General features: G+C 47.5%; 1 protein-coding gene and 1 long non-coding RNA gene across 2 annotated transcripts in view; one reads left to right on the top strand and one right to left on the bottom strand.

Annotated features, from left to right (window-relative positions):
• The window catches only part of Xxylt1 (xyloside xylosyltransferase 1), a 122,329-nt gene extending 117,915 nt beyond the window's left edge, over window positions 1-4,414 (top strand). The window contains exon 4 of the mRNA XM_021184930.3: window positions 1,894-4,414. Coding sequence (XP_021040589.1) covers window positions 1,894-2,290 — 397 coding nt within the window. The 3' untranslated portion in view covers window positions 2,291-4,414. The remainder of the gene's footprint in view (window positions 1-1,893) is intronic.
• Window positions 4,415-14,190: 9,776 nt separating this feature from the next.
• LOC115029585 (uncharacterized) lies at window positions 14,191-24,168 on the bottom strand. The gene is made up of 3 exons (XR_003835152.1): window positions 23,877-24,168; window positions 20,083-20,166; window positions 14,191-14,373 (listed from the first exon to the last, which is right to left on the bottom strand). It is a non-coding gene; the product is annotated as an uncharacterized LOC115029585 (long non-coding RNA).
• Between the last annotated feature and the right edge of the window lie 752 nt (window positions 24,169-24,920).

Raw genomic sequence — 24,920 nt, 5'->3', positions numbered from 1 at the left:
TGCTGGGTGCTGGGCAGTGTGTTCCCAGGGAGCCACCTGGGTTTTAGTTTCCACCTGGAAATGTTCTCTCTTCATCTTCCAGGCCTTCTTTTGGTCACTTTTGATAAGAGAGGGAAGGTCTGGAGGCTTCCAAGCAAGGGTATACCCCACACACACCTGACCCCCTAGCTGTAAACTCCTTGCTGGAGGACCAGAGACTTCTCTATGGTGGGTGGATTGTTCAGGGTAGTGGCTCAGCAGCCTTACCTCGGCCTGCTCTCTGCTGCCACCCAACACCAAAGGCTGCACAGACTCACCCCTACCTTCTTCATAGTCCTTTCTTCCTTCCCAGGTTCCTGTCATCTGGGGAGCCTACATGGGGTAGAATCGCCTGAGGACCCTGTCCCTCCCACCAGACCCTGATCTCTCTGGGGTCTTCTGCAAGAGAAGGGAGGAAGCAGTGGGCAGGATGGAGTCTCCATAGAACTCTCTTCCTCCCTGCTAAATGTCATGTTCCCACCCTTGGAAGAGGTAGCTGGCTTGTAACCTGACCCTGAAATTAACCACCTGACAGTAGGGTCCAATGGTATCGTGTTGACATGTTGGCGACCCATCATGGCAGGTTGTGTGGCCTGGAGGGCCACAGCATCTCAGCTTGCTCTCAAAGCTTATCTTTGCCAAGCTTTTATCAGCAGGCAGGTGCCAGATCAAAGCTCCTGCTCATCTTAGCCCATTCCTGACCAGACTCTTAACAATGGGCCTGTGTGCTCCATTGGTTGGTGTCCCACGGGCTTGCTTTCCCTTACCAAGATCAAACTGTCGGCTGCCTTTCTGACATGTGAGACCACAAAGAGCGCTTGTCTGTCCTCTTACTGGGCTCATGTGTCAGAACCAAGAGTGGACCTGGTGCAGGTCTTGCATGCTGGTGCTCTGGTTTGCTTTTGACCACAACTGACCCTTTACCTATGTCCTATCCTGTGAACAGTATGAGGCAATTTACCTGAGGACCCAGGCTCACCCTGCCTGTCCCAGGCACTGCTGCTGGGCCTTGTCTTTGAGCACAGGTTTGGGGACCCCATACCCCAGATGCTGCAACACCCAAGATCTTGATGCTTCAAATGCTAGAAAGCAGAATGGCCAGCTCTCTAAGCATGTCAGTGACAGGGAGATTTCCAGATGTTTCCTTCCCTCCAGCTGTCACACCTCAAGAGCCTAGGTTGGCTTTTCCAAATCAGCTGGAGAAATGTCTAAATTGAGGTGGCGTCCCCTCCTAAATGCCATAGTCCCACTTACAGCTGCTTTTCACCGTAACCTGCAGGCATCTGCTGAGCGCTATCTCTGGACCCCAGCCTGTACCTAGCCCCTCAGAAATGCTAGGCTCAGGGTCGTGAATGAAGCTTGTTCTAAAGGGGAGAGTGTTGGGATCAGTCTGAGTTTGGCTGCCTATGGCTTCGCCATCAGTCATTCAACTCTCCCCACTCTGTGTCACGTCCTCTTCAAGACCATAAAGACAGGGTGGGGAGTTCCACATTGCTGCGGTCCGGAGGATGTGAACTTTGAGCCAAAGGCCTAGGTTTCGTCTCTGCTTCTCACCAGCTGTGTGAGTTGAGACAAGTTACACAGTCTCCCCGGGGAAGTGTTTTCCTAGCTCTGTGGTGATGGGTCATCTCACAGAGCACAAGATTCCAGGACCTGCCATCTCTACAGACCCTAATACAGTGGCAGTGACAATGATGACCTCATCAACATGGTCACCCTAGGGTCGTGGAGGATGTGAGAGCCCGAGTCTTGGAGCTAGGGGGCCTGGATTCAGGCTCTGGCTATGCTACTTGCTGGCGATGTGCTATAGATTCTGAACCCCAGAATTCCTCTGCTTTTGTTTCTAGGATAACTCTGTTTCCTTCCCCTTCACAGGCACACGTTCTGGCAATTCCGCCACGAGAACCCCAAGACCAGAGTTGGGGACCCTCCGCCTGAAGGACTCCCTGGCTTCAACAGTGGAGTGATGTTGCTGAACCTGGAGGCCATGCGCCAGTCTCCGCTCTACAGCCATCTGCTGGAGCCTGCGTGGGTACAGCAGCTTGCTGACAAGTACCACTTCCGGGGCCACCTGGGGGACCAGGACTTCTTCACCATGATTGGCATGGAGCACCCTGAACTCTTCCATGTGCTGGACTGCACCTGGAACCGGCAGCTGTGCAGCTGGTGGAGGGACCATGGCTACAGCGATGTCTTCCAGGCATACTTCCGCTGTGAGGGCCACGTCAAGATTTACCATGGGAACTGCAACACGCCCATCCCAGAGGACTAGGCACCATCTCACCCGCGATGCTGGTGAGGCTCCCGGGCCTGGGGAAGAAAGAGAGACTCTGCTAGGACACCCTTTAGGGGCGAGGTGCTGCAGACCTCCCAGCTGGCTGGCTCCTATCCAGCTGACATCCAAAGAAGCTTAGCTGAGCCTTGCTGCTGCTCAAGCCGTTTTCCTCCAGGGCAGCCTGAAGGACTGACACAGGTGTCTTCCAGTAGGTGGTTGAAGATACAGAAGGAAGGAGAATTGCACCCTTGTCCACATGGAATCAAAACCCTTGTAAAGAACTGGCTTTGCTAGACCAACTAAGCATTTCAAGCGGCAGGCTCTAATGCTTGGTGAGAGAAGAGGTGGGTGCTACTGTGGCTCCCAGTGAGCACTGAATGCCTAGTCAGGGTTTTAACAAGCAGCCCAGGGCTTAAGCCTCCAAAGGAATGCCACAGCTCCACATCCTTTCCCAGAAGGCTTTGTACCTCCTCCGGATGTTCATGTTGCTTGGTGCTGGCTTCAAGAGCAGCACCTCTTTAGATGAAGACTGAGCACATTAAAACAAAAAACCCTTATTATAGTGTCCACAGCTCTTATCCTACTATATCCCAGAACCCCATCTTCTCTTGTCCGTCTACCTGCTCCAGGTGACCTGACTTCCACTAAAGAATCAAATCTACCATCAAAGGACAGAGATTGGCCATGCCGAGGCATGCACTAGATTCACTCCAAGGAATTCACTTCAAGTCACAAGTACATTGGGTGGGCTTGGGAAAGGGTGGCCTCCTGCTCTCATCGTAGTCTCTGGAGAAGAGAGAAAACCAAACTCATAATTTTCCACTGTGCCATGCCAGCCCCTACCCCTTCCCAGAAGTGAGTACCATTTCTCTGTGTGCTTGAGACGGGCTCTGTGAGTCAGCTGCCCACATGAAGCCCCACAGGCCATGTCTGCACAGTCCAGCTCATGTCCTCAGGCAAGAAATGGGAGGTTCTTATTGTATATTGTCAGTACCATGAACAACAGACACTAGCTGATGAATAGACTTTGAGAACTCTTGTTTGTTCTCTGGCCAGTGTTCAGGGCTCTGGATGGGGAGTAGGATCAGCATCAAGCAGAAGGCCTAAGAGGCCCAACCGGCAAGCCTGCACGTGGGCGCAGTGGGTAGTACTGCCATGTTGGCTTCCAAGTGCAGAACTATCTCATTCTAGCTATTGGCAGGCTCATCCGCTGCTGGGAACAAGCCCAGATGTCTCTGGCTCCTTAGCCCAGACCTCCTAGTTCCATTCATGCTGGTGAGGTGGCACACTCCTTCACTGGCCCTCTGCTGAGCCCAGTTCATCTGTTCTCCTTGCTACTTGATTTCCTATTCATAGCACCTGGTTATTAGATGCCTGCGTGCGCCAGGCATCGTCTTCAGGATTTATATGTGCCCTAGATAATATTCATGAAAACCTCAGCCAGTTCACTCCAGCTCTAAAACTGATGGATGAAAACAGACATGGACAGGTCCTCTGCTGTGCTGTTTACTGAAGCTTTTTACTGTGCAAAAATGTTGGAAACAGCTTAAAATGTTGGCTAGAGAAACAGATAAATAATGCATACTGCAACCGTATGGTGGAATATATCTCGAATCATTTGAAGGAATATTTAATGTACCAGGAAATACTTATGCTAGTGAGTAAAGAATACACAATATAAGATTGTATTGTGTCCTTTTATTTTTAATTACATATATGTGTGCATCTATATATATTTTTGCATAAACAGGTACATACATGAAATGCATATGTATGGGTGAAAAGAGAAAAATTTAAGAACAAGCCTAGTCTGTATTTTATTAGTTCAGCTCCTCAAAGACCGTGCTTCGGCCACATTAACAAAACAGTATCTCGATGCGGGGAGGGTGGGATTAACGTACAGGAAATTTTTTAAACTCGCAATAACAGATGAATTTTTCATCAAGAATTAAAGTGTTTCTTGGGCTGGAGAGATGTCTTGACGGTTAAGAGCATTGACTGCTCTTTTAGAGGTCATGAGTTCAATTCCCAGCAGCCACATGGTGGCTCACAACCATCTGTAATGGGATCCGATGCCCTCTTCTGGTGTGTATGAAGAGAGCAATGGTGTACTCACATACATTAAATAAATAAATAGGATTAAAGTGTTTCCAAAGCTACAGTGTCTTCTGTTATTCAAGAAAAACAGTAAACCAGGTAGCAGCACAACACTCTCCTACTTGTGCGCGCGTGTGAATGTGTGTGTGTATGTGTGTGTGTGTGTGTGTGTGCGCGTGTGTATGTGTTATTGTGGGACAACACCAAGTACAACTTTGTGACGTCAGTTCCCTCCTTCCACCATCTCATCAGCCCCCGCCCCTAGTTTACTTTGTGACCACACCTCAGGAGTTCCCCCTCCTCTGTCACCAGTGGCTCTGACCTAGTTAGTGCCTGTGGCGAATGGTAGAATCATAGACAATAGGAAACACAGCAACCAGGGCTTTACAGAGAAACACTGTCTCGAGAAAAAAAAAAAAAGGAAACACAGCCAGACTGGCAAAAGCCACTGTGGATTCCTCCCTTGCCACAGGTGGCTTTTGACAGATGGTGGAGAGCTAGCTTCTGACTGGGGTCCTGCTCTAAGCTGTGCTGTGCACCCACAGTTAAAATGCTATGCTTCATTTGTCTCATAGACCCTCCACTTTCTAATACATATCCGTACACATAACTAGAATGGAAATCCAGACAGCATTTCTGAATATAGAAATTTTATCTTCATTTATGTTAATTTCCCTTTTTCTTGATTATTAATTTTATAACATACACAACAAATGCTATACATCTAATCATTTTAATTACATTCATCTATTCAATATGTGTGTATATATTCAGTCACACACATACCACATTGCCTATACCCCAATGTGGAGGTCAGAGGACTTGTGGGAGTCAGTTCTCACCTACCATGTGTGTTCCAAGGATGAAGATTGCATTGTTAGCCTTGACAACAAGTGCCTTGACCTGCTGAGCCACCTCCCCAGCCTGATATACATTTTTTGACCACCAGAGCCAGCTCCCCAGCCTGATATACATTTTAACCACTCTCCTTTGCAAATCTCCTCCTGTTTTACACCTCGTGGGTGGCCATAATTGATGTCTCCATAGGAGAACAGACTAGGCTAAGTGAGCTCTGGTCCTTACCTCTTCCATGGCTGTCTCCCTTCTCTAAAGAGGTGTAATCTAATACAGCAGCACGGCCCCCACTTCCATTTCACAGTGCCACCTCTGTGCACACACAAAGTCCACTCCACATGTGCTGGTAACACTTGGAAAGCTGGCAGGCTTATGGATGAGATTCACTCATATATGTATGCAGCATCCCCCACAATACTGCATGAAGCCACAGGAGAGTGCCCAACCCAGAGCACACCAGGGTAAACAGGTTCCTGCTCAAACCTCTCATTTTAACAATAACTGGTGGGGCTAGAGAAATGGCTCAATGGTTAAGAGCACTGACTGCTCAGAGGTCCTGAGTTCAATTCCCAGCAACCACATGGTGGCTCACAACCATCTACACTGGGATCTAATGCCCTCTTCTGGTGTGCAGGTATGCATGCAGATAGAGCACTCATAAACATTAAATAAATAAATAAATCTTTAAAAAAGAAAAAGAAATTTGAAAAAGTCAATGCCAGGGCAGCACTTGGGTTCGTTGAACATGGTCCACAGGATTTCTGGGATTGCTTAGCCTAGTATAACAAATTAAGAAGCCTAAGAATAGGCTTATACAGCAAGTAGAAAAAAATTTAATTAAAGTTAAATACATAGGAAAGAATGTTAAGTTATATAAAAGAAAAGGGTACATATATACTCACTGAGATATTAATCTCCATGGGGGGAGAATTTAAGTATACATAGATGAGTAAATAGATTTAGGCCTTGATCTCACTATTAAAAAGTAATCATGAGCTGGGCAGTGGTGGCACATGCCTTTCATTCTAGCACTTGGGAGGCAGAGGCAGGTGGATTTCTGAGTTCAAGGCCAGCCTGGTCTACAGAGTGAGTTCCAGGACAGCCAGGGCTACATAGAGAAACCCTGTCTTGAAAAACAAAACAAAACAAAACAAAAATTAATCATGTAAGAACAAGGGGGGTGGGCTGGAGAGATGGCTCAGCGGTTGAGAGCACTGACTGTTCTTCCAAAGGTCCTGAGTTCAAATCCCAGCAACCACATGGTGGCTCACAACCATCCGTAATGAGATGTGATGCCCTCTTCTGGTGTGTCTGAAGACAGCTACAGTGTACTTACATATAATAATAAATAAATCTTTAAAAAAAAAAAACAAGAGGGGATAGTTAAAGAGCACTGACTCAATGGATAATATTTAGTTAGATTGCTTTAAGTAGTTTTAATTATCAAAATGCACGTGGTTATAAGTTTTTTGGCAGTTATGATATAAAAAATCCTCTGAGCCAGGCGTGGTGGTGCACGCCTTTAATCCCAACACTTCGGAGGCAGAGGCAGGCAGATTTCTGAGTTTGAGGCCAGCCTGGTCTACAGAGTGAGTTCCAGGACAGCCAGGGCTACACGGAGAAACCTTGTCTCAAGAAAACAAAAAAGAAAAAAACAAAACAACAACAACAAAAAAGGCTTTGGACCTTCTCCAGAATGATGTGGATCAGACAGGAAGGGGCAGCCCCCTGAAGATGTTGGCTACAGGAAGGAAAACCTCAAGATTAAACAGGACAGGCGCCATGACATGCGGATGGGAACAGCCCTGAAACTGGCTGAGACATACAAATGTCTCTAGCCAAAACTTCAGCTAAAATTAGACAATAAATCTTGTTGGTTATGGAATCCTTAAGATCCATTATGCCACCCTTCGCATGGCATAAATAAAGACGTACTACATTGGTTGTTGACCAAATTAATGCATTAGTTGTCTTTCTTGCTCAAACAAGGAACAAAAATCCTTAACTGATCTGTGCACCTTACACAATCCATACAAATACCTTAATAACTTAAATTTTGGTTGTAAGATTCATACATTGCAGAATGTACAACTCTGACAAGATTCAGCTGCAGGGATGCTAAAATGGCCGGCTGTTCCAGCTCTTTGCTTCCTGATGCTGTTTCCAGAGTCTTGCTTCAGGAATAGCTGCTGATGCCCAATGGATTCGGTTCATCCATCCTTTCAGACCGGACAGATCCAGTCAGAACTTCAGTCAAGTCCTGAGCCTTCTGAACATACTGAGACTGGTGAGACAGATGCTAAAGCTAACTAGCTCGTTGTTGTTGTTTGGGGTTTTGTTGTTGTTGTTGTTTTTTGGTTTGGTTTGGTTTGGTTTTTGGTTTTTCGAGACAGGGTTTCTCTGTGTAGCCCTGGCTGTCCTGGAACTCACTCTGTAGACCAGGCTGGCCTCAAACTCAGAAATCTGCCTGCCTCTGCCTCCCAAGTGTTGGGATTAAAGGTGTGTGCCACCACTACCCGCAAGCTAGCTTTCTTAAGTCTAACCAATTTTTCTAATCTTCCTACCCCTCCTCACCCCTTTAAAAAAGAGTTTGTTGTCCCTATTCAGCAGGGAAATGTTGTGGAAAGTCATCATCCCAATCTCTTCAGTTTGGGTGTCTGCTTATGAATATTTTACAAATTGTAAATTGTAGATAGGTTGTCATTTTAAGGGGTGATTTGGAAATGGTCATAATTTTGAACAGGAAGGAAATATATGGGATGGATTACTAAATTTATTCTTAAACAAAACATTGTATAGCCATAATTGATAGAAATCTTTATACATGATACATAATTGAAGTTATAATTTCTTACATTGGTGCAGAATTTATACATTAATACAGATTTAAGGTTTTCGTTGATATAAATCTTTATATATTGATACAAATTTTAAAATTAATATTGTTACTCTAAAATAGACATTGTGCCTATATAACTCATTTAAGAATACAAGGCTTAGACCCAGTTCCTCTATGGCTGCTAATACAAACTGTTTACAATGATTAAGTAATGCGAGTTAAAGGTCAGATGGTAAACTCCTGGTTATATTAGGTTGTGATTTAATTATAATAAAGTTTTTAATATTATTCAAATAAAAATAGCTAAGAGTATCAAGGTTTAACAGTTCAGATATACTTTATATAGATAATCTTCAAAAACATCAGAAATAAATCAGAATATGTCATTTATAAATCATTAGATTTTTGATTAAGAGACATGTCAGCTCTTGACAGTACCCCCTTCACAGTTCAAAGATATTGACCATCATAACCTCCATATAGAGTTGCTCCAGTTGTGACAAGGTAGCATGGACAAGAATTGCCCTAATTCATTTACAGATAAAAATACTGCCCAGGAAAGAAAACACAATGTGGGATAGTTGACAACTTAGGTCTGCCAAGACAGCATAAGATAGTCCTTCATAGTTCCTGCTTCACTAATGGTCTGTCAGATAATTCTGGGCCAGAAGGCTGAAGACAGATGTCCAACATTTTGAGGAATAGGGAACTGTCCAGGTAGTCAGCTGTCTCTGCTTAAGTTCTGGAAACTGTGTTTTTGTGCTTCGTATATATTCAGGTAATATTTAATTCATTCTCAGACCTCTGATGAGGTTGAAAACTAGTTATAGTCTTATAGTCAAATGTAAGTTGTTTAGCATTGAGGAAGATGATGTAGATTTGAAAGGATGGTTTTCAAATGGTAATATGGGTTAAAATCAAAATATGATTCAGAAATAGAATTGTAAACTCTTTAAGTTAGGATAGATATTAGAGTAATGTACCTAACCTGACAAAATTGATGGACGGGGTGCTATTAGTGTATATCACACCTTCTAGAGTATATAACTGTATAACTATATTCAATGTATATCTGAGGGAAAAGGCCTTTTAATGGACAGAAAGGGTAAAATATCATGGATTTGATTTATTGCTTATATTATGCTAATTGGGTTCCCAAATTACACAGGAATTCACATGTCTGCCTGAGAGGTGCTGAAGCCCCCTGCCCCAATCTGGTTGTAATTGGTAAGTAAAGTCGCTGGTGGCCAATGACTGGGAAGGGAGACAATGGTGGGACTTTAGATTTCCCAGGCAAGGGAACCAGAAGAAAAAGAAAGATTTAGAATCGCCATGCCAGGAACGGACTAGGATGCAGGTTTGAGAGCTGTGGAAGACAGAGAACCAGCCATGTAAGAGCTGGGAAGAGCAGCCCTAGGGGCCCCTTCCCCGAATGGGTCTGGGTAGCAAAGATGAAGTATAAATTGTAGTAAGTAATGATTCAAGAATATCAGAGGGGAGGGGAAGGGAGGGGAGGGGAGGGGAGGGGAGGGGAGGGGAGGGGAGGGGAGGGGAGGGGAGGGGAGAGAGGAGAGGAGAGGAGAGGAGAGGAGAGGAGAGGAGAGGAGAGGAGAGGAGAGGAGAGGAGAGGAGAGGAGAGGAGAGGAGAGGAGAGGAGAGGAGAGGAGAGGAGAGGAGAGGAGAGGAGAGGAGAGGAGAGGAGAGGAGAGGAGAGGAGAGGAGAGGAGAGGAGAGGAGAGGAGGAGAGAGAGGCATTAGCTACATAGAAGTTTGAGAGTGGAGCAGCCTTTGCACTGGTTAAGACATATTAAAATAGAAGGCTGTGTGTGTGTGTGTGTGTGTGTGTGTATGTGTGTGTGTGTGTGTGTGTGTCATTTGAGGATACAGAGCATTTAGGTGGGCAGCGAGGGAATCACACACCTGCCACTGGGGAGTAGAGCGGATTAGTCCTACCACTTCAGGGAAATACAGAGGTTTCAATTCTGGTTTAGATGGCCAGGAGGAGCTGCCTTGGGGACATTCCAGGCAGATCCAACTATTGCTGGTGTGTGTGTGTGTGTGTGTCTGGGACTAGTGCACAGAAAGAAGGCTGCGGTAATGGGGAAGGGGGAACCCTGTCCTGAGGGAAAGGTGTCACCACACAAACACCTTGCTAAAGGCCCCCCCCGCACCTCAGGAGGCAGCCAAGGTCAGGATACCCTCTACCTTGTTTTTGACCCTTCCTGCTGAAATAGTGTAAGGTTTGCTCCAGCCTTTCCCTGGGCTTGGCAGGGAGCCTCTCTGGGACTTAGGGGAAGCAAGTTATCAACACTTCAGTTGATGCCCCATACCCATTCTTGCTCTCTTCTCAGCCTCACTCCTTTGGACCAGCATACCCTACTCCTGTTCCCCAACAGTCATCCCAAAGTGTTTCCCGTGTGTCTCTGATCTCACAATGTGGCAGTCTTGTTTGATGCCTGTGACCTTAATTGGAGTAGCCACTCAATGTAGCATGGGACTTCTCTTGAGAGACAAATGTCTCTTCACTCTGAATAGGAAGCCAATGACAGACCAAAGAAACAATTCAAACCAAGTCTAGCTGGGTGAGTATTTTGGTTATTTTTCGGAGTATGGGTGAGAGCTACTTACCAGGAGCACACACAACTCAAAGGAACCTGAACCTCTACAAAGCCCACCCTTGCCTGGGTGAGAACTCCACAGCAGCTGCAAGCATGGGTTCTGCACAGCCTGCAGACAAGATGGGATCATCTCCTCCAGGCAGCTGAGTCTCTGGTAGGCAGGATTCTTCACTCCCTCTACAACATGTCAATCTGGGAGGGTTCAGCTCTCTGAGCTTGCAAAATGTGTTGACTGCCAGAGCCCAGAGTGAGCTGCCCTTCTCCCTCTGGGAGGGAATGCTTCAATTTAGAAGAAATATTTTTGCAAATTAAGTTAATTAAAAAAAAAACCCGTCTTTAAAAAAAAACCACAAAACAAACAAACAAACAAAAGCAAAATAGAACACAATACCATACAGTGCAAAAATGTATCATCTTAGTCATTTCTAAGTTCACAGCTCTGCAAGTGTAAACATCCCTCACACGGTGCACCCGCTCTCTGTAGCTTCCCCAACTAACAAAAGAGAAACTCTGTTCTCACTGAGCAACGTCCTATTTCCTCCTCCCTCGATCTCCTGGCAACAGCCACTGTAACTCTACTTCCTGTTTCTATGAATCTGATGACTTTAGAACCCCAGGATGGTAGTGTCTTACTCTAGCCACCTCTGTCACTGGCTTCTTCACCACAGAACATCTTCAAAGATTCACCCAGGCCGCAGCATGCAGCAGGGTTTCCCGAAGGAATCTTTTAGTAAGGCTAGCTACACTGCCCTTTACATCAGCCTACAGATGCACACGAAGACTGTCCCCCTGCCACCGGCCCTGAACACACTGCTTCTCACTCTCCACAGCACTTCCCTTGAGGAATTCCCTTGTAGTCTCCACTTCACATACAGTCACCCAGTCACCTGTGTCAGCCTCCCTGTCCTTGTTCCCTGTGGGCCAGGTGAACAGTTCTTTGGGTTGTAGACCCAGGGACCAAACCAGGAAGGACCAAGAGGTAGATAGATGCTTCCATTTCTTACTGTGTATTCATTTAGGAGTGCTGGGTGATGGCTCAGTGGTGAAGAACACATGCGTCCAGAGGACCTGAGTTTGATTCTCATCAGGCAGAGCCAATACGTCAGACCTCTGTGGTCTTGCAATTAAAAAAAGAAAAAGGAAATGTATTTGTGTGCATGTGCATGCATGCATGCGCACACGCAGGTATTGGTGATTCCACTAGAGTTACAGGTGGTTGAGAGCTGTCCAGTGTGGGTGCTAGGAACGGATCTCCAGTCCTCTGAAAAAGCAACTCATGCTCTTCACTGCCGAGACATTGCCTCAACACCAACACTTCCATTTTTGATCCAGTGGCCATGGTTGCCTTCCAGTCCCCTTCCACCCTCTCCAGCAGGAGCCCCACTTTCTCTACATGCCTCTGCTTGTTTACATGTGTCTCTGCGTATAGACACGTGTTGGGTCATCGTCATATCAGAGTCTTCCAAAAGATGGTGACTACTCCCCAGCCATCCCAGGCAAGGACGGTTTTATAGGACCAGAGGCATAAAGCTAAAGACTGAGTCCCTACATGGCAACTAGAATGTCTGTGCTTTCAGAACATGTGTGCTGTTGGGAGGCAGTTAGTTGTCTTTTGTTCAGGCAACAGACAGTGGCGGCAGGGTTGATCATCTCCCAATGCTAAGTGAACACAGGCTTAGGAAAATGAAAGGGTTTGCTCATAGTCACAGGCAGACAGCTTTGTGGCAAACTTGGATCCATCTCATCCTTTCTAACCTTTTAGGAAAATCCTCCTTAACTCTAAGCCGGGAAACCATGACAACTTGTCACCTTAGTCTTCCCTCTTTCTGGGTTTCTATGGCTCTCCTACCTTTCTTCCCTGCCCAATCTCCCTCAGGGACGTCAGCCTCCTTCTGTCACCCCATGCTTTGAAATGTCCCAGGTAGTGATCTCACAGTCCCCTGGCACCATGTGTCACAGCCTCCCATCGCTCCATGTACCACACAGTGTGTGGGCATACTTTCATGGAGACAACTATCTTCTATCCTGCTTCTGTGGTCCACAAATGGCCTGGTCTGTGTGCTTCCCTGGATGTGCCTGCATGCCAAGAGCACACCTGTCTCTCCTCCCCTGCCTCACCTCCTTTTTTTTTTTTTTTTTTATTTATTCCTCCTACCCTTCCATGGAGCCCAGCTAGAGATGGAAGAAGGCTTATTTGGATCCCAGTTTGTATTAGGTGCCCCTTGTTTGCTGCCTGTCGTGTGTGTCTGCTTGCATAACTCTTACAGGTTTTCTAAGAAGTAGCTATAGTAGGTAATGGTGACCATGTCCTGAGGGCTGGAAAGGAGGCTAGCAACATCCTGGTGTTCTGGGTATGGCCCGCAGAAGGTATGGAGACTGAATGGCAAAGAAGCAAAGAGATGAAGTGGGCCTTGTCTAAACTGGTGTCCTAACCAGGAGTATACCCTGGAAAGGCCACGCTGCAGGTAGGGTAAGGTGGAGCCGGCGGGGTGATCTATGGAACCTGTAGTTTTTTCAAAAGCACAAAGAGATCAGCCTTATTCTTCAATGCTCTCTCACTGCTGTGCATGGCTGGCATCAAGAATGTCACAGAATCTGGCAACTCCCTCTGCCCCTCAACCATGGTGCTGGCCTTCACCTGGGCACCTTGAAGGCGGAAACAGTGTGTCTGGACCAACTGCCTGGCGTGCTGTTGGTGCTCATGTAATGTTTGACCACAGGAATAAGCGGGAATAGTAACACACTCCCAGGAGGATAAACGGCAGCCGTGGATTTGTGGAACACAGTGTGAAGAGCTGGTGGACGCCCGGGGCCACCATCCTCAGAGGTCCCAATGAGCAGCAGAAGAGGAAGAGAGATGAGTGTCTGAGCAACCAAGTAGACTTAGGGCCATGAGTGGACGTCCAGGAACCAGCACCCATGTTAGACAAGCTCCCTGGCCGTTATTGAGTCCCTGTGTGCTCATTTGTCCCCTCATCAAACTTAAACAATTTTTTTTCTTTTCAGTAAGTGATTGATTTGTTCTATGATTCCTAGGACCTGACTAGAAAATGCTCTATTGTCCCTTCCGGGACAATGGGTGATCCTGAAGTGTAGGCAGAGGGGAGATATACTCATGGCAGAAGAACCATCCAGGGGTGTCATGGCAAAGGCGTGCCTGCCAGTAGAAAGGAGGTGGAAACCAGCAGTAGGTAGGAGGAGCTTTGCTGGCTGCAACCCCTGACCCTTGACAGCCCCAAGATTCCGGAGCTCCAGGATTATCTGATGGCCTTTCCTTCATGCAGCCTCTCTGGGAAACAGTTCACATTCCAGAGCACTTTCAGCCCCAAACACCTAAGTCCACTTCTGGGAAGAGAACTGAGCTGTTAGGAGATTGCTTCTCACCTCCCACCATGCCCTCCTTTTTCCTTTCCACATGGTGACCTTGATCCCTACAAAGAGCACCACAGAAGACCACATGGAGCATGGAGAGATAGATGAGCGGGAACACAGGAAGGGGAAGGGGACTGGGGAGGGGCATCCTCTGGGTCTCTGCTGACGCTGGAAACACTGGCAACACTGGCAGGAGATAGCACCATGAAGACACACCGCGCAGACGCAGTCCTGGTGGTTTTCTTTGTGTGCTGGTCAGTCCCCACGTGGTCATGGTTGGGCGAAATCCTGAAGAAGCTCTAGGAAGCAAATAAAGGAAAATTATAGCTGAGGTTGTTAAAGAGGAAGAAGACTATGATGTTAGCAAAGTGAACGAGGCACTGTCGCTGTGGGGCCGAGACAACACTGGCCAGCACCAGCACACACTGCGATTTCCTTTCCTAGAAACCAAGAATGTCATCTGTGACTGTGGACAAGTCCTCTTGAGGGCTGCCGGCCTGCTTCATTGTAGCGTGGAAGTGAGCCAGTTGCTCTCCCTGCCCTCCTGCCATTCAAGCTTCCCGTTCCCTTCCTGGTGTGGGCGTGGTGATGGTGAAGAGAAATTCTCCTGACCCCGTGGATCACAGGATTTCACAGTTCACAAACAAGCACTGGTGGGGGCAGAGCCCTTTATTTTCATAACCTCATTTTCCCTTACAGCTGTGACCCTCAGGGAAGGGAAAGGAATGATGACCACCATCTAGCATGTAGGCGAAACTGAGGCTCATCATGGTGAAGTTATTTGCCAAAGCTCACCCTACTTTCACATTGTATATAGAACTGGCACTAGGCTAGAGGACCTCTGAGTCCCAGCTCTCCTGTCCCTGTAAGAGCCCTGGCATGTGTGCGTGAAGATGCTATGGTAAAGCCTAATGCTTTGATATTAGTGTAAAATAATTATAGAAGCATGAAACGTTCCTTTTGTTTAAATCCAAACAAAAGAACCAAACATTGCCAGGCTTGGAGCGGTGCACCTTTAATCCCAGCACTCAGGAAGGAGGCAGAGGCTGGCAGATCTCTGTGAGTTCGAGGCCAGCCTGGTCTACACTGCAAGTTCCAGGCCAGCAATGATTACAGAGTGAGACCCTGTCTCAAAAAGAAAAAGTAAACAGAGACTCCTCGAACATGGATGTCTCTGGGAGGTGCTTTGTCTCCAGCACCCACATCCATGACATCCCCTGCATGAAGGCAGACACGGCCCTTGGTCAGCAGCCAGCTTATCCTCTCCTGGGAAGAGACAATGAGGAAGGAAGTAGGTGACCATCTCAGGAAATGACAAAGGGCACAGAAGGCAATTTGACAGATAGTTCTAGAAAGTTCTGGAAAGTTTTAGCTGGTCTTGTCAGGGCTGGCCTTTCCAAGACTGACAATGAGCAAGGGAAGTCTGTTGGGGTGCAGGTAGAAGGGAAGGAACTCCAGCACACTGTTGGGGTGACCAGAAGGCCAGCATGCTCAAGGCAAAGAGAGAAGGGTGGGGTGCGCCATCAGCTCACAGAGAGCTGGCAGGCTTCTTCAGCTGCAGGAAGGAAGGACCTGGTCATTGTGTAGGGGCGATGTCATCAGGGAGATGAGGTAGCAGGAATAAAACTGTTTGGGTCGAGGTGCTAGCAGCTTGGGTTAGAAGAGAAGAGGCAGGAAGTGTTTTGATCAGAGCTGCTGTAGGCGGGGTTGGGATGAGCACCGGGCCGGCTCGATTTGTCAGTTTGACACAAACTATAGTCACCTGAGAAGAGGGCACCTCAACTGAGAAAATATGTCCAGAAGATCGGGCTGAGGGTAGTCTGTAGGTATTGTCTTAATTAGTGATTGATGGGGGACGGCCCAGCCCACTGTGAGTGGTGCCATCCTTGGGTGGTCCTGGGTTCTGTAAGAAAGCAGGGTGTAGAAGCCATCGTGAGCAAGCCAGTAAGCAGCACCCCTCCATGGCCTCTGCATCAGGTTCCTGCCCTGTTTGAGTTCCTTTTCTGACTTCCCTCAATGGTGGACTGGTGCCTGGGAGTATATCCTGAAGCAAACCTTTTCCTCACTAAGTTTTCTGGGTCATGGTGTCTCGTCACAGCAATAGAAACCCTGATTAAGAGAAGCAGGAAGAGGAAGCTATGCCAGGTATACTCTTTCTCTTTCCTACACTGTTGGCTAGGACAATCAGGAGCGTGACTTTATCAAGACAGAAAAGATTGAAAAAGAGAAGTGTTGAGGGAGGGGGAGAAACCAAGTATCCTGTTTTGGTTTGGCCTGTCTGTCTCTTTGACATGGGTTCCCACTATGTAGCTCAGACTGGCTCCAAAGTTGGCATCCTTCTGTCCCAGTGGCTCACATTCTGGGATTATAGGCACATGTGGCTATGCCTAGTAAGTGTCCTATGACTGTCAAGGGAATTAGAGGTGTTTGTTGAACAAGTACAAACAGCTCCCTAACGAGTTGGGGCTCTGAGGAGCTGTTGAGAAGATGTGTTCATTCTAGGAGTCAATTGTATGGTTTGGTTCAGGAAGTAACTGATGGCATACTGCTTCCTCTTCACCCGTTAGAAGTCACCCCCAAACAGAGGAGAACAAAGCCCTGAGGTAAACTTCAAGCCTAGTGAAATGGAAGATGTCTGTAGCTTCAAATCATGCTACTCGGAGATGGGAAGTGGGTCAGACGGAGACCCGTCATCGTTTACCTGAGATACGCCTCCATCCGTGTGCTCAAGAGACAGAGCTGTGGACAGCAAGGAGCTAGGTTACCTGGAGGAAGCCCTGGAAAGAACAGGAGTGGGAGGCGCTGGATGAGAAGAGAAGAAGGGTGACCAAGGACATGGCAGCTGGTAATGGATAAAGTGTGACAATGTACAGAAAGTCAGCCCCACCCAGGCTCCCACCAGTGAGTGCGCTTTCCCTGTCATGCTGGGGACTGGGACTTTCTTCTCTGAAGAAGATGAGCCTGGAAGGTTGGAGAGCCGGGTAGGATGGGGAAGCCAGACTGAGCAAGGAGCTAGCACAGTATGAATGCTGAAGACCGGGGCTGTCCTGCCCACGCTGTCCGACTTGAGGACTGCAGCCAGGCTCTTATCCTGACAGGTATTTTGAAGCACCCTTGTACTTTCTGTAGAAACTGAACTGCCCAGGAAAACCTGTAGTGATTGCCATTTGAAGGTCTAAGTGAAAATACCAGTGGACCCCACCGAGCATCCTACAAAGAGGTCCACAAGTCTCCTGCTATCTGTGCAGCCAGGTTTCCTGTTAGCATTTGGCCATAACGGGATAGCCAAGGTTCATCATATACCCAAGGAAAGCCTTCCACACAGAAGACAGGGATCCAAACAGTCAGAGGAGAACTCACTCAAGTGAAATGCACGACGGAAAAGAAAATGCCAAATGAACCTCTTCCTCAAGATTAGAAGGTGATGCATCCAGGAAGGACAAATGGGACCTATAAAGAATAGGCAGACTCAAGAAAGGTTCCCAGGAATTAGAAATGAAAGCTAAGCTGGGAAACCCCGTGGGCAGAAGGCAAGCATGATCGGGTGATGTATTTAAGGAAACCCTCCTGGCTCCCAAAAAGCACTCACAGGGAAGCAAAGGTAGAAAACCAGGCAAAAAGAGATGTCCCAAATTCTGCCCAATGGGCGTTGTAGAGAAAGAAACACGAGAAGGTTGGAAAGTGATTACCAAAGAAATAATAACAAGAAGGTTCCAAGACTGGAGGCCATACGTGTCTTGTCCAGTGAACGATGACATGTGTCAACTCAATGTGAAATACAAGACTATCAGAGAGGGGATATTGAATATCTATTAGAGCATGGAATGTGAACAGAGACTAGAGACATCTTCAGAGACAAAAATGCCAGGATATTGGCTTCCCATTAGCTAGTTATCTCAGGGAAACTTCTGGAGGAAAACTGCTCCCATGAGGAAGGAAAACAAAAGAATGTATGGGGGCCGGGAGGTGGGAGACCACCGCGGACTAAAGGGGGCGCCCAGGAGGCAGGAGACCACCGAGGACTGAAGGGGGCACGCAGGCAGTCAAAAGGAACTGAAGGCTGGAGAGGGAGGGGGAGGAGGCTGAGCATGGCAGTCCTGGAGGAGAATAGAACTGGCAAAGTTTAGTGATGAGTTCAACCCTGCAAAACCTTCGGTGACAGACTTTAAGGGTATGGGTTGACCTAGCCAGATGGTAAGAGAAAGCTAAGCAAACTGAAATCATTAACTCTAGTGAAATAAAAATAAAAGATGTTCGCTATGAGTGAAAGATATTAACATAATCATATCAATAAAATGCTATTATAGATTTTTAAATTAATATTTTAAAAAATTAATGGCTTAGTGGGTAAAGGCCTTTGCCACCAAGGTCGATGACCTGTGTGCTATCCCCAGGACCTACATGGTGGATGTAGAGAACCAACATTGGCAAGTTGTCCTCTGTTCTCTGCATGTATATGATGGCACATACACACATGTACACACATTCACACTTGCACAACACACATACATGTACATACACACGTGCACATACACAAACACAAATAAGTGAATAAGTAATTAAAATATCTTATTTTCTATAGTAGTTAATTAATAGATAATATAAATTCCTCATTAAGGGGCTAGAGAAAAGGCTCAGAGGCTAAGTATGTAACACTCTTGCAGAGGACCTGAATTCTGTTCCAACACACACATCCAGCGGATCACAACTGCCTGGAACCCCAGCCCCAGGGGAACTGATACCCTCTACTGGCTAAGCTGAGTATTGCAACTATTCCCTCTTCCTCCTCTTTCCACCTCCACCTCCCCCTCCCTTCCCCCCTCTCTCCCACTCTCCCTCCTGCCTGGCTCTTTGACTTAAATAAAACTATTTACACTAAATATTTAGATAAAAGAAGTCACTGGTATTTAAAGTTTCAGGACTGATTAATGTTGCTAACCAGAGAGTAATAATAATAATAATAATAATAATAATAATAAGAAGAAGAAGAAGAAGAAGAAGAAGCAGTCCCAGGGCCCTGGGCCTCCCAACACGTAGATCTGCTGATCTGAAGACGAGACTCTTGTAGAGGATGTGAGAGGAAAGTCCCCAGGCTAAGACTTTCTAAGGAGGCAGCAAACACCTGCTAACACCAACTGCTGAATCAGGAGCCTTGGGTCAGTGGCCTTGGCCCTTAACATCTGACAGCTGGAATATGCTGGTTAACCCATCCTCAGAGGACATCCTCAGAGGAGTTTACAATGTAGGATTTCTGCCCATGCCCAGCCAATGTGTGGCTTACAAAAACATCTGCTTTGGAAATCCCCAGTTTAAACAACAAAACAAAACAAAAGCCCTCCCCGGCATCTGCGGGGGGGGGGGGGGGGGGGGCACTATTCTTGGTCTCGCTGCTGATTCAATGCACAGGAACTGCAAGTCTTTGTTTCCAGGATAGATGCTATTTCCTCTGACCTCTCTGCTGACCTTTAGTTAACAGAAACAAAAGAGGGGTTCAGAAGAGCCCAGAGGATTGTGGTTTAAGCAGGAGGGAGGGCTGGGCTAATACTGTGGACTTTGCAAAAGTACTAAAATTGAAATTATTTGGGGACCATGAATGCAATAGGATTTTAATCTGTACCCTTTAGACATAGTTTGCCAGCCTGACCTTTCTGTGCAGAGTGGATTTACTGTGTGTGACTGTCACTGTATTACTGTGGCCTTTCAACTCCTGCCCCCAGTGGAGAAGAGCCTTTCCGTGTGGCCCGGGTGTTCTCTTGTCAAGGACAAATGTGTCTTTCCCAGGGATTTTGTCATCTCTTTATTAAATATGACATCATTTAAAATTAAATTGCATAAATCTTCAATTAAGTCTCTTCACATCTTTTCCATATGTTGTGCTGGGGCTTGCATCCTAGGCAACTGTTCTGCACGGAGCTGCTTCCTCAGACCTTGCCCTCAGTTCAACTTTGAAGCAAAGGTAATACTGGAAACTTACCCATTTGTAAATATTTACTGTAGTTTGTGCTTACCGCTTGAGGTTAGATTTATGTCCACATGGTGGCGGTACAGTTGAGGCCAGATGTTTCCAGGTTCTTGGTATCTTGTTGAAAGAACTGAAAACACATATGCACGCACCATGAATAGTAAGTAGCAAGCAGAATTTTTGTGCAGAAGCAATGCAAAAGTATAGGCCACATACCCCAGGAGAGAGTGGGCTCTGAGTGAGTACTCACCAGCACTACGTGACCACTGGGGATTTCTTTTATTGGTCTACGAAGAGGAGGAAGAGTCAGTTGCTAAGGGGCAAGGGACAAGGGACAAGGGACAGGTAGTTTCCTGGTTTGATTGACAGGCTTGAGTTATGTAAGCCTTTGTTTACTGTAAATGTCCTTTCCCACAATGCAGCTGTTTTTAATCATTTGCACATCCAATTATGCATAGACATTAGGTGATAAATAAGATTTTTCACCTAAAAGTTTATTTTAAGAACAGTTTTCTTCCTGTTCACTCTGCCTAATTCTCAGTCAGACATTGTAGACCACAAAGTGGAAGTGACTAACAGTGCCAGGGACCCATCGCTTTGAGGAACCAGATTGCCTTGGGAGAGGGGTATGCATGCAGCTTATCCAAGGTTGCTAAGTGATTTGCTGGGAAAACAATGTGTGTTGCTTAAGTCAAATGGAGTCTGATTTGCTAAGCTATCCCTGCGCGTGCCAACCTCAGTGGAAATACTATGTGAACATATGGTAGACTACCCAGTCCCACATCGGTGACACCAGGTTGGTAATGTGAAATTTGGGGACACTTACACCACAGAAAACTGACAAGTGCCACAAGCTGGACAGCTTTGTGTTTCAGAGAGAGTAACTTAGTCTGTATGAGGCACCTAATGCTTATACAAGTCTTTGCATGTTTCTTGTCCATATATAGATAGATGTGTGTGTGTGTGGGTGGGTACATGAATGGATCAATGGATGGATGGATGGATGGATGGGTGGGTGGATGGGTACATGGATAGATGGATGGGTGGATGGGTACATGGATAGATGGATGGGTGGATGGGTACATGGATAGATGGATGGATGGATGGATACATGGATGGATGGGTACATGGATGGATGGATGGATGGATGGATGGATGGATGGATGGATGGCTTGGTGGATGGATGAGTAGATGGGTAAGTGAGTAGATGGATGGATGAATGGAAACTTCACTTTCTGACAGTACCTAGAGCCTAAAGACCAAGTTCTCAGGCTATGAAACTACAGAGCATGAGTGGTGCATAATTCTAGCCTGGCCCTGCCCTGTGTTTGGCTGAAAGGCCTACTGATGTGCTGACTTGTCTGAGCATGGAAAGTCGGCAGCTTGCACTGAGAAGTTGGCCATTTCCTTCCTCCATGGTTCTAGGACAATAAAGCATTTCCTACAGCGGGTGGATGCCTTCTTCGCCATGTCTGCAGGTGGTACAGGCTGTGAGCAGACAGGACTGCACCCTCAACACTACTCATATTCACAGAGCTTTGTGGGCAGCTAGGCTGAGGGGGGAGAGTCAAGCATAGCTCAGGCCAGAAGCTCTCTAAAAGGAGGTACAAATGGTGACAGCAGATATGACCATTAACTCAGCAGTCTCCGCCCTGGCTGCAGTAGCAGCTGTTGGGAAGCCCCTAGCACCCGTGTCTGAGCCCTGTGAAGTGGAGAAGATTCTAACCTCAGCTCAGCGTTCAGTGCTCTGCATGACCTGGCACACTTAACTTCACTGCTCTTAACTTCAATTTCATATCTATAAGTAATGGGATGAGTCAGAGTTATTTTATGGGGGGGGGTAGAATTTTATGATCTAAAAGATTTCTTGGAAGGATGGTTAAGAATTATGCTCACACTGGAGTCTGCTCTTGAACACTCTGAAAGTTCCATAGTGCATTAAAGGACCTGATCAGTCCTGTAGAGAAGATCCATGTTCCTCCTCCTCCTCCCCCTCTCCCTCCTCTCCCTCCTCCTCCTTCCTCCTCCTCCTCTTCTTCCTCATCTCCCTCCTGCCCCTCCTCTCCCTTCTCCTCTTCCCCTTCTCCCCTTCTTCCCCTTGTCCTCCTTCCCTCCTCCTCTTCCTCCTCCTCCTCCTCCTCCACCACTACGTTCTCCTCCCTCTTTACCTAGCACACTCAAAATCCTTTGACTACAGAGCTTTTTAGGAGATCTGCTTCTCAGAAATGGAGCCCTCATCCACTTAATCATCCACTCTGATTTTTATGGGCTACAAGGGTGTCCTGAGTACGTGATGTTAGAGACACAGTCGCCCCAGTCATTCTACAGTTGGAGTGCCCTCCAGTGTGGTCCTGGGATATGATGACATGGCTGATACCCAGGAGACCTGCTGTTGGCTACCAGGAGATGAAGCCTTGCTCTGGACAGTCTCCCGGTGCCTTCCAGTGTCCAGAAAGGCTGGGACCAGAGGCCTGACATCCAGTAGCACTGTGTGATGGAGTCTAAATGTTCATCATGGCTCACATCTGAGGCCTAGTGCAGTGTGTCCCAAGCTGGAGTCATCTGAAGGGGTGTGGATACACAGATTGCTGGACCCCAATCTCTAAGGATACTGGTTCCGTGGCCCCAAGTGGACCTGAAAATGTGCCTATCAGGTTCCCAGGTGCTGCTGCTGAGCTAGGAGCTTACTGTGAGACAGATTGTCCTACACTAATTCCCTCCCATTCTACAGGTGGCGAGGTCACAGGCAGTCAGAGGTCAGTACCACCCAGAGAGAGGCCCAACCTTTTAAATTAAAGCCCCAGTGGTCAAGGATGAGCTGACAAAGATGAACTTACTTGAAACTCCTCCCCCGTGGAGGGCCATCTCTCCTCCTCTCCCCTGAGAGGGTATCTGTTTTGAATGTGCATATGAATGATTCGGTCCCAAGCCTTGTCCCCACCCCCCACCCCCACTGTGGGCTCTAGACACCAGTTATCCTGAGTAAACACCGATACAGGAGCGCCTGGCACAGCGGGAGACAGGCGGAGAACACAGGGGGAAGCTAGAGGGGTTAAATGCTTCACATTTGACTGGGAGGAGAGAGCAGGCAAGACCCTGGCCCCTTGAGAGGTTTGGAGGACCAAGGGATGAGGAGCGGCCTCAGAAGCTTTCTCGGATCATTTCCTGTCCTCAACAGGAAGGCTCCTTCCAGCCATACTTCCGACTTGAGCGTGAAGGTGAACTGGTTCTCTTCCCAAAGCTTGGGCATGAGGATGGGGTGAGGTGTGGAAGGGGATAGAAGGAGGGACCAAGGATGGCTCTGGCAACTTCCTACAACAGCCAGGAGGGGCCAGCAGGTGGGTGGGCGTGCCTTGGAGTTCTTGGGTCTGGGTTGGCTAGCCACACTGAGGAGAGTAGGGAGAAGTGAGGAGGCCATGATTGCTCAGGAGCTCAAGATGGCCTCTGAAGCTCTGCTGGTTTCAAAGGGCAGAGCCAAGTAGCCCAGACACACCCCTCTTCACCCTGTTCGCCCCACAGGAGAACCCTGAGACAACACTTGGAAGTAATAGAAACATTACTGACGACCCCTCCCCCCCCTCACCCCCTCCCCCCTCCCCCCACTCTCTCATCCCCCACCCAAACCCCCTCCACAACCATGAGGGCTGGGGAGCATTGTCCTTTTGCCCAGTGACTCCTGAGAGCCCCTGGGGTCCCAATGCTTCCCATAAGACTTCTGCAGTCCCCAGGGGGCACTTTTGAGAGAGCCTTTCCTCTCATGTCCTCCACCCCAGCTCCTCTGTAGAATGGCTGACAGCTCAGTTTCTTCATCCGGGCGGAACATTTAGGCGAGGATTTTACCTTGATGGCGAGACCCTCCTCCCTTTCGTGGGTTCAGTGCAAGAGGCAGCTGGCTGAGGTGGCCTCTCTTGGTGGTGCTGGATGTAATAACCCAAGGCTGCAGCTCTCTTCGCGGAGGGTGTTTGAGCTGGTGTGGAGAGCTGGTTCCCTGGCAACCCCTTTCCGGGTGGCCTTAGCATCCTTAATGAGCTGCTCCCCACCCGTGGTTGACATGTGGTGGGTCTCTGGGTCCTCCTGGACTATCAGCTGGGTACTTTCCTGGCAAGAGGAATTCCTTCTCTAACCTTTACTTCCTGACTGTCAGATCCCATCCAGCTGCATTGTTAATGACCTAGGAGGGCCTCTTATAAAGGCTGTGCCTGCCCCAGACTGACTTGCTGGCTCGAGTGTGCTTGTGTGCAAACACAGAAAGAGGTATGTTTAAAGCTCCTGATTCTGTTGTGTAGACATTGTACTGATCTGTGAGCCATCGAGTGGTGGAGGCTGCGGACGGGAGGCTTTCTGGAGTGTCTAAAGAGCTCCGGGCTGCAGAGATACGGTGCTTTCCCCGAAAGCAGAGCTGGGCGGGGAGGCGGTACAGCGAGCTTATGAGCTTACTGCTGCTGTCATTTTTTTTTTTTTTTCCTGAGGAGGAGGAAATCTGAGAAATCTAGTTCGTGTTCAAAAGCACTGAGATTCTGGAGTCCTGGGAGCTGTCTTTGAGGAAGTTGTGGGCTGAAGTTAATAAAAAAGTAATAAGCGATCTCTTTCATGTGTGTGGTATGGTTCACTGTTCTGAGGAATTCTTTCCCCTCTCAACCTGCATTTCGGAACATTGGGAAGGCAGAGAAAGAGTGGGGACCAAGCCAAGAGGCCAGGGGTAGAGGTGCTACACACACCCCACTGCCTCTGGTTTGTCCCTCTCCTGGTCCCCTGAGGCTATGTAGTGAGTGTCTATTATCCCTGCAAAGAACCTTGTTTAAGACACAAGCAGGGAGAACACTCACGGTGACTTATGATTCTCATTTGTTTTAGGGTTACTACTGTGGCTGGCTTTATTCTTGT

This window comes from Mus caroli, unplaced genomic scaffold (genome assembly GCF_978045245.1).
Source record: "Mus caroli unplaced genomic scaffold, Mus_caroli_1 scaffold_17, whole genome shotgun sequence".
Taxonomy (NCBI): Eukaryota; Metazoa; Chordata; class Mammalia; order Rodentia; family Muridae; genus Mus; species Mus caroli.
The sequence above is the reverse complement of the archived record's forward strand: the minus strand, read 5'-3'. Positions and strand labels throughout refer to the sequence as shown.